The sequence below is a fragment of the Triticum urartu genome, chromosome 6A, assembly GCF_056163025.1.
Source record: "Triticum urartu cultivar PI428250 chromosome 6A, HENAU_Tu73, whole genome shotgun sequence".
Taxonomy (NCBI): Eukaryota; Viridiplantae; Streptophyta; class Magnoliopsida; order Poales; family Poaceae; genus Triticum; species Triticum urartu.
Genome location: NC_141878.1, coordinates 386,270,042 through 386,279,843, shown reverse-complemented (window position 1 = coordinate 386,279,843; position 9,802 = coordinate 386,270,042). Strand labels below are relative to the sequence as shown.

Here is a 9,802-nt window from a genome sequence, read left to right as displayed (position 1 = left end):
CATGCTTCGTCCAAACATTATAGTGTGGCATGAAACCCTTATAAAGCAGGTGGGTGTGAAGGATTTTCCGGTCAGAGTAAGACTTCGTATTCCCACATATAGGGCATGGACAACACATAAAACCATTCTACTTGTTTGCCTCAGCCACTTCGAGAAAATTATGCAGGCCCTTAATGTACTCAGAGGTGTGTCTGTCACCGTACATCCATTGCCGGTTCATCTGTGTGCATTATATATAATTATGTGTGTCAAAAGTAAGAAAATTAGACAAGTATCTATCTATCTAAAGTAAGAATTGTTTTTCTTTCAGAAAGAAGATAAGAACAAGAGGCTCACCACGGTGGTGCCGGCGACGAGATCAGCGCGAGCGATCGACGACGGTGAAGACGGGGACGGGACGTGACGGACCGCTAAACCTATGCAAATCTCGGGGAAAATGGAGTCTGGAGGTCGAGCTTCGAGAGGAGAAAACTTAACTAGCGTGGCTCGGGCATTTCATCGAACACCCCATGTGCATAGGAGGTGAGCTAGAGCACCTAAATGCCCTCCCCTCGCCGGCCAAAAAAACAGAGCACTATGGAGTGCTCTGCTCGCCGGCAAGGGGGTATATATAGTCAACTCATTTGTCCCAGTTCGTGACTGGAACCGGGACTAAAGGCCCCCATTCTATCCCGGTTCGAGCCACGAACTGGGACCAATGTATGTGGGCCAGGAGCGAGGCCCATTGGTCTCGGTTCGTGCCAGGAACCGGGACAAATGGATCCAGACGAATCGGGACCAATGCCCACGAGGCCCCGGCCAGCCCCCTGGGCTAACGAACCGGGACGTATGCCCCCATGGGTCCCGGTTCGTGACTGAATCGGGACTAATGGGCTGGCCAGGCCCCAACCAAAGCCCTGTTTTCTACTAGTGAATGGTAATATCATTTTCTCAGCTTGTCGAGTATTGTTTTCGTGCAGAGATGCTCTTGAAGCGGAGTTGTGTGCATGCATGGAGGGTCTCTCCTTTTCCTTGCAGAGAAGCAATTGCCCGATATGCATAGAGACACTAGTAGAAAAAGGGTCTAATGTGAAACTCATTAGTCCCGGTTTGTAATTGAACCGGCACTAATGTGACCATTAGTATCGGTTCCAACGGCTAGGCGGGCGGCGCTCATTAGTACCGGTTTCTGGCGAACCTTTAGTACCGGTTCGTGCCATGAACCGGTACTAAAGAGGTTGTGGCCTTTAGTACGGGTTGGTGGCTTCAATCGGTACTAAAGAGGGGGAGTCTTTAGTACCGGTTGGAGCCACCAACTGGTACTAAAGGTGGTGGCCTTTAGTACGGGTTGATGGCTCCAACCGGTACTAAAGACCCCCCCTTTTAGTACCGGTTGGAGCCACCAACCGGTACTACAGGTGGTGCGCTGCCACCCGCAGTGCATAATGTTTAGTCCCACCTCGCTAGTTGAGAGGAGTTCGCACCGGTTTATAAGCCCCGTCGCGGCTACCGTGTCGAGCTCCTCTCTAAGCAGGCCTTTGTGGGCCTATTGCAAGTCTTTTTCCCTATGGGGCCTACTGGGCCGTACGGGCCTGCATCCTGGCCCAACTAGAGATTGGGTTTCTAGTCGTACGCAGGCCGTGCCGGCCCAGTAGGCGGGCTGTTTTTACTTTATTTCAAAAATAAAAAAAATCCTTACCAACCGGTACTAAAGGTCCTCCAGACCACGGCGCGCCTCGTGCCACGTGGTTGCCCTTTAGCACCGGTTCGTGCTGAACCGGTACTAAAGGGGGGGGGGCTTTAGTGCCCACACTTTAGTGCCGGTTACCGAACCGGCACTAAAGGGCTTACGAACCGGTGCTATTGCCCGGTTCTGCACTAGTGAGATGGATTCCATTGTGGCAGTTAAGCTTGTTCAGTCTAAAGAAGTTGATAGATCGGTGTATTCTTCCATAGTTAGTGAAATTAGATATCTTTTGAGTCTTCATGAATCATGTGTTACTCATATATCTCGATCTCAAAATAGGGTTAGTGACGGTCTAACTAATTTTGCTCGTACCAAAGGAAGGACCATGACTTGGTTGGGTTCCGGTCCTGAGGAAACTGTCCAGCTAGCTGCTGATGATTGTAATTCTATGAGTTGAGTAATACTCCAAGTTATTCACCCGCAAAAAAAAATCAAGAAAGCTTATACATGGATCCACCGTTCCCTAGCTTGGCAGCGGCGAGGTCAGGCAGTACCAAGTACCAACCGTCCATACGCGCTAGGAGACCGTGGCGCCGGGCAGCTCATGGCACGTTGGTTCGGGCAGAGGCAGGTTTTGCAACGTTTGTTTTATATTCTTGAGACCCGGTTCGGGTACGTCATGAGGGGATAAAATAATGGTGCAACTTGGCGATAAACTGCGCATCGTCGTTTGTGGGGCGCTCGCTAGGTGCATGCACCCGGGCGGGCATCTTTCCTGGAGGGAACGCATGCGCATGCAGCCTATGCGGAGCCAGATTGACTGCCTCTCTCCCCGAAGAATTTTCTAATTTTGTGTGTATAAATGTTGCGTGCATCTGAATTGATTCCGATCAAGATGTGCTGTCAAGATTCTTCCGCGGTACCCTGCTTATTACGTTGTGGTGCACAAGTAGGAGTACTTAAATAGAGGAAGAAATAGTATTGGTACAGTAGTACCCTACCCACTAAAGTCTGCACCATTTCTGCGCTACAGTAGTGTATTTCCGAGCTAATTAGCTAAGTCAACCTTTTTTTTTTTTACATATCCCGCCCGCTGGATAGTAGACGGGTAAAGCGCTGCATTTGAACACGTATAGAAAGCTAGACTGGATAACGGACTAGACTAGATCCGCAAGCACAGACAGAGGAGCGAAACCTTATTCTGTAGCATCCCAAATGGAGTGCCAAGAGGCAGGAATAAGAGGAAGCATTTCGCAAAAAAATATAAAAAGGAATAAGAGGAAGCAGTCGGGTTTCCCCTTTGAGCCATCACCGCCTGGCTCCTGCGATGCGAGAGTTGAAACCCGACTTAATTTCCACTTGGAGAGGCTGCAGCGCCCACCCGGTCGGTCCCCACGCCGCCACACCCGCCCCGAGAACCAATCACGGGGCCCTGCGCTGCGCGAACCCGTCCCCCCTTTAAAGCCCACCACTCTCGCTCCCTAGCTCCCACTTGCACCACCTCGCATAGGATAGGCCACGCCAATATTCCACGCCCAAACACACGCGCAGACCGGCGAGCGATAGCTGATAGCCCCGGCCGTCGACGACCCAAGCGCGCCACCCCGTCGATCAATCTGCCAGAGTACGTGTCCGGCCGCCCCTCGCCGCATGCAGCTGCACCGGAAGGGGGCTTATTTTTGCTAACTGCACGACATGAGGAGGTTCTTGCCGGCGGGGGCAGGCGAGCCCTCCTCCTCCTCCTCGTCGGGTCCGCACGGGAAGCACGAGGGCAGCGAGGCCGCCGCTGCTGGAGGCGGTCTGCGCTACGGAGGGGGAGACATCTCGCTGGGGCGTGGCAACGACCTCCTCCACGGCCAGTTTCGCGGCGGCGGCGGCGGCGGCGGCGAAGGGGAGATGAAGGACGACGGAGCGGACATGCTGGCCCGGCACAGCAGCTCGCCGGCGGGGTTCTTCTCCAACCTCATGGTGGATGACGGTAATAAGCGCCGCTGCTGAAACTAGCTGAATTCATCCCCGCCTGTTTTAATGCCTTTGTTGCTAGTGGTTTCTGTACTGCTTAGCGCGCGTAATTCCGTAGCTTTTGTACAAGGAAAGGAGAACCTGAAATGTCTAATGGCAACATCCATCTTGTCCATGTTTTTCTTCCCACCGCCGCGAACGAAACGAAGAGCAACATTTCGGCGCGCGCGATCGCTTTCTTCCGATCGAGGACAGAATAAAGCAGCGCTGTTTTTACCAGGGGGCGCCGCAAAAGTGCAGCTCCACTAGCTCACCACCTGCAACTTGCACCGTGTGCGTGAAGTAGACTGCGCAACTTTACCGGCGCCTCCTGCCCGTTTTGGTTAAATTAGTTTTGCTATAAATGTACATTTGCATATACTCCTAGTAGTACATGCCGCTTTTTAATCTGCTACGTACTACTAAGTGAAAATAACGCTGCAAAGACAGGATTCATGATGCTTTTACAACTCTTTTTATTTTTGACGGAAAGCCCTAAACTTGCTTTGAACCAACAAGATACTCCTAAGTGATTTACACCTCGCCCTCATTTCGTATCTGACCCCCCCCCCCCCCCCACCCCCCCCCCCCTTCTCCCGCATTCTGTTCACATGGAGGGCGTGAGGGTAATGACCCAGGAGCGCATTGTGGATGTTGCCGGTCGGTTCACGATGGTGTGGTGTGGTGTGGTGTGGCAGTGGCCAGCTTCGGGCTGCAACATGGAAAACCACCCGTTAATCGTGGTGATGATCTTAGGTGGGATAACATCTCACTTGCCAAATTTTCTTTTATAATTACTCGTATAAGGACTCCGAAAATGCCAGGTTCCCACGCACACAAGCAAATTGTTGATAAAACTCCAAAATAGTTTTTTCTTTTGACTCAATCCTCTTCTTCTCCTTAGCATCCGCGAAGGACAAGAGAATATCAAGGTAGGAAACATTATCCAGAATTTATCTTAGATTCAAACCGATAGCTGATGATAGATCTAGAATAGATATCTTTTGTTTCTACTCATGCGAGCTCATATCCTTTCTTTTTTATTAATTGCTAATTCCGATCTCCCTCCCCAATATGATATTATAGTCCCAGTGTAGATAGAAATTCTCTTACGATCTAATTCCGCTAGCGGCACTTCGGCCTGGCTCGAAGTGCTAGCTGGCGTGACTTTCGCAAGATCCTCCATCAAGTCTTTGACTGAAACGCCGCTTCATATCCAGGGTGAAAACTCATGTTCTAGTCTTTGTTGGTTGGGAAGTAGCGACGGAATTGTGTCATTATCTTGTTGAAGGCGATGTCTAGTGGTTGGGTGCCACCCTTCAGTGGTTGGTCTCACCATGCATGACAAAAATTCTCATCTTGGCTATCTTTGACCCGACGGCGCGGTGAAGGTGAGTCCCCCCCCTCCTCTGTCGTGCTTCTTTCCTAGGGTTCGATCGTTGGGGCGGTGGGCATGGAAGGCAGACAGGCAAGGTTCTCTCAGGGGGGCTACGTGATGGTGGCGTTGGTTGTTCGTCTTGACCGTGAGGACAACGAGGTGAGCTGCGGAGGAGGGTCTTAGTGTTAGGCTCGTCATCACCGTTGTACCAGTCTAGTCTCCCGATCTCGGCATGGTGGCTGTAACCAAAGAACTATCACTGCAAGACGGAGGTGACACCGAGCAAAAGCTCAAACCGATGTGTGTCAGTACCTACGACGATGACACCAATGGATGTCGCTTACCCCCTTTAGCAGGGCAAGGGGTTGTGGCGACGTTTTCTCCCCTCTTAAGGCTCCTTGTGAAAACCCTCGCCTGGCATGACATATAGGGAGTGGTGGCGCCTCTTCGTTTTCTCCTTAGGGGCATCGCCGGAGAGCTCTGGATCTTGTCGACATTGTGCATATGGATCATCATGCGAAAGAGATGGGGTCTTATTGAAGTGGTGAAGATTGTATGGTGGCGTCCTTGTTCTGTTGAAGTAATTATCAGATGGTATGGGATCCATGGCTTAGCTTTTTTTTCTTCTTAGAAACAGAGGTTGAAACCTACCAGCAATCTGCTTAGTTTGTAAGAAAGAGAAGGGGAAGTTGGGCTGCGATGAGTTTGAGTCGTTCCCAAGAAAGGCTGACGCATCTGAGCGTCTCTCTCTCTCTCTCTCAAAACTGCCTAGAAGGGACGCAAAACAAAGGGCTAGTCATCACTGGTTTTCTTCAAACAACTCGCATTTATAATTTTCCATGTACTTTTATATTCCTGTGTCTCTAGCTTGTACGGATTCTATAATCCTAGTTGCACTTGATTACTTTTTCTTTTGGCCACTTGCTCTCTACTTAAATTGTTGTACCTTCTCGACTCCGTTTGCTTGCCTAAATAATAATAATACTATATGTAGCATATGGCTTAAAATTTCGCCAAAAGCCTTGGTCGACAACAAGACTTTAGTGAAGGGTCAATGCCTTAGGCTGGGCCCACATGCCCCATTTGCACACACTATATCTTTTCAATGGCCAGTTGCACCGTCTAATGCACGTTAAGTAATTGTTCGTTATCTGCTCAAAACCTTAGCCAAGGTTAGGTTAACAAAAACTAAATGCAACTTGCCTTGGTCGACGGCAGGACCACGTGGCACGCCCACTTGGCGTGTGGTGGCCCCAACGCTGTCTTTGGACCAGGTTCAGCTGACGGATCCACCGTGCGTCACGCATCCTTTTGCTGAAAATAGTAACCTACAGAGATGCATCCTGCGTCGTCGCGTGCACTCCACACGGACCTGCCCTTTCCTTTAGTGGCCGATGACTTCATTAATCACACCCTCTATTGTTTATTGTGATGAGGATAATAAGATTCTCTCATTCAAGAGCATAACATTGTATTGGCATGGCATGTTGTAGACGGATCAACGGTTGCATAACTAAAAGAATCAAGCTTATCTGCAAATTAAAAGCTTGGAACTGACACCCGTTATTAATTTGAGAATAATTCCTGGTCAAGATGAAATTAGCTGTCTCGCCATAAAAAAAAACTCGCATAATTAAGCAGCATGGTTGTGTGAAAAAATAAAAGAGAGGATGAAGAAGTTTAGCAATCACTAAGGGCTAGTTTGGTAGCAAGGCACCAAAAACCAGGGTAGCAATCCCCAGTCGGGGGATTTTATGGGCCTGACGAGATCCCCTTCCACCATAGTGGATATTTCCCTAGTCTGTAGTATATCATTTGGTGGCTGGAGGATGGGGGGAAACGCTCCAGGTCACTAGGCTCCAAGTCGATCGCGTGAGAGAAGAAGAAGCGTGGATTTTCTACCCGACCTCTCGGGTCGTGGATCGATCTCCCGGGGAAACGCAGGGGATCGGGCCAAAAAGTCCCCCAGCTACGAGCGACCAAACGACGCGCTGATTTTTCACGGGCTGATTTGCCTAGTGGGCTATGAGCCCTGGATTTCGACGGGGATCCCCCCGGGATCGCTGGTAACCAAACTAGTCCTAACAGTTTTTCTGTTTGGGCGCGCTCCTTGGAACAAATGAAGCAGGATATCATGGCTCGAGAGGCGCCGGAGTAGCTGGTGGCAGCGGCGGCGGCGGCGGCGGCGGCGGCGAAGCACACCGTAACGCCAGCAGCAGCACGAAGATGAAGTCCCAGCTGAGCTTCACGGCCGGCGGGCCACAGATCGCTGCCCACCTCTCGCGTATCTCCGAGGGCGCCTCTTTATTCCCGGGCGCCGACGTCGTCCGCACCGCTGCGCACCCGGGCGGCGAGCACCCCGTGTCGCGTTCCTTCTCGGCCAGCGGCAGTAGCGGGGGCTTCTCCATCGTGGGGCCGTGGGATGAGTCGAGGGAGATCATCGGCACCCTCGACCTCGGCGGTTACGAGTCTCAGGTACGTACTCCAGATTCCAGCATGGCCGGTCAGCATCATTCATCGATCTCTCACACTTAAACTTTGGATGCGATCTCTAATCCCTTGGAGCTCGTGGTGGTGGGTGCAGTTCAGTGGCATGGCGAGCTCGTCGTCGCTGGAGCTGGCGGGGATGGACAAGTACATGCAGGCGCAGCAGCAGCAGGACCAGGTGGCGTTCAAGGTGCGGGCCAAGCGCGGCTGCGCGACGCACCCAAGGAGCATTGCCGAGAGGGAGCGGAGGACGAGGATCAGCGACAAGCTCAGGAAGCTGCAGGACCTAGTGCCCAACATGGACAAGGTACGTACCACGCGCACGCATATTACACACTACGTGCAGCGGAAGCGACCGTGCTGATAGCTTTTGTGGATGAAACAGCAAACGAGCACCTCGGACATGTTGGACCTCGCGGTGGAGCACATCAAGGGCCTCCAGAGCCAGCTGCAGGTATGTCGTCGACGTGCTAGGCGCTGGCTAGGCTACATCCGTCAATATGTTTTGTTAATCGCACTACCAGTGATCATGGAACGTTAACGAGAGCTTGGTCGTCTCACCGTCTCGATCTGCAGGCCATGAAGCACGAGCAGGACAAATGCACCTGCTGCAACAAGCCTTGAGCAATTAAGCAGGGGACCAAGAACTGATCAGCACAACGCAAAGGATGATACCACCTTTACTCGAGAGAAATGTACTTGCATGCATGGGTAATACTACTATTGATCGAATATGATGCATGAATTAGTGCATGCCAATGCTAAATGAGTACATAGAGCTCGACGGTTCATACTTTCTCAAGCGGCAAGGTACTGGCAGCCGTTAGCGGAGCTATAGCCGGCTATTTGAAACTATATGGATCCTTCAACTGGTTCCCAGTCTTTGGCCATAATTATCTTGAAGCAGGTGGCTGGTAGATTAGGTACCTCTCCTGTTTCCACGAGAACGTGAATTTTGGTACTTATTGCTGAGACTGAGAATTTTTATTCCAATTTTTTGTAATAACCATTCAGCCATTGGCTCACTTCGTAGCATATAGACGTGTGCGAAGTGAAAGGCATAAAACCACCACATCCCAAAATAAATAAATAAACACCACAATACACAAAACTTGCAAAAACCACCATATGCAAGAAGAGATCAACGTGTGGTTCAAACAGAGGTGATTCTATGCAACTCTACGGATAGAAAACATCATCTATTCGTTGACATACCTTAATCGAGAATATGATGGAAAAACTAAAGAATTTCACAAGGAGAATCGGATCAGATCGACGCATACCAAAGGAGGAAACCATGCTCGAGCAACTGAGCCGAGGAAGAGACCTCCAAGGCACGGGATTGATAGAGAAGTGGTAGAGGCGACGATGACGGTGGCCTGAGACACCAAGGATGTGGAGGTAATGGGTGTGAGTGGGAACTGCTCCCCCGTGCGCATGGGCTAAAGTTCCCATGTGCATGGTATAGAGTCCGTGGGAACGGAGTGTACAGTTGATTTTGACAACAGATGCAAGAAATGACACATGGCTGGTTAGAACTAGCTATCCTTACCAAGTGTCATGCTGCAAGGTAATCTCACTTCTGAACATCATCACAAAAGAAATCCAATCCTTATGACACTATGCTTTCTAGTTTTAAAGAATCCACATTCAATTGAGGTCTTTAATTGGGATTGGGTCACCCGATTTTGATCTGGTCAACAATTCTCAAAGCATATCATTCAATTCTTTTATAGTATACACTATGATTCCTAATTTTTAAGACCTCATAATTAATTGAGATCTTCAATTCAGAATTGGGTCAACAATTTCTCAAGGGCTCTCCCATTCAATTCTTTTAATTCCCTATGTTCCCATTCATTCAATTGAGATATTCAATTTCGGATTTGGTTAAGATTTTGACCTCACCAATGATTTTTGAAATCAAGTAGCAGGAATCGGCCTATAAAAACATTACAATCCCACACACCCACCCAACACCTAGAAAAAAATGTCACCATGTGATACTGTAGCACCAATATATAACATGCAGCCACGCAGAAATTTCCCCGCATAAATATACATTGGTTAGAGGATAACATAGAACCACACCACAAAAACCCTATCAAATCACCCTGTCATAAAGAAAAATATTCCGTCAGTTTCGGTATTAATTTCTTGGAAAGTCAAATTTCTTTAACTTTGACAAACTACAGAGAAAAAATATTGGCATCCAGAATATTAAACAAAAAAGTATGGGAATTCATTTCATGATGAATCTAATCATACCG

The 9,802-nt window shown here is 49.5% G+C and overlaps 1 protein-coding gene across 2 annotated transcripts; it reads left to right on the top strand.

The window, feature by feature from the left end:
• The first annotated feature begins 3,142 nt into the window (after positions 1-3,142).
• On the top strand, positions 3,143-8,567 carry LOC125513741 (transcription factor bHLH128). 2 transcript variants are annotated; one of them, XM_048678929.2, is made up of 5 exons: positions 3,143-3,644; positions 7,171-7,520; positions 7,630-7,839; positions 7,918-7,986; positions 8,109-8,567. In XM_048678929.2, the coding sequence occupies exons 1-5, from the start codon at positions 3,362-3,364 to the stop codon at positions 8,154-8,156; spliced, it is 960 nt and encodes a 319-aa protein (XP_048534886.2). In that variant the 5' UTR covers positions 3,143-3,361; the 3' UTR covers positions 8,157-8,567. The 2 variants fall into 2 exon arrangements, with proteins under 2 accessions (XP_048534886.2, XP_048534887.2); XM_048678930.2 differs by having other exon boundaries at positions 3,146-3,644; positions 7,174-7,520.
• The last annotated feature ends 1,235 nt before the right edge of the window (positions 8,568-9,802 follow it).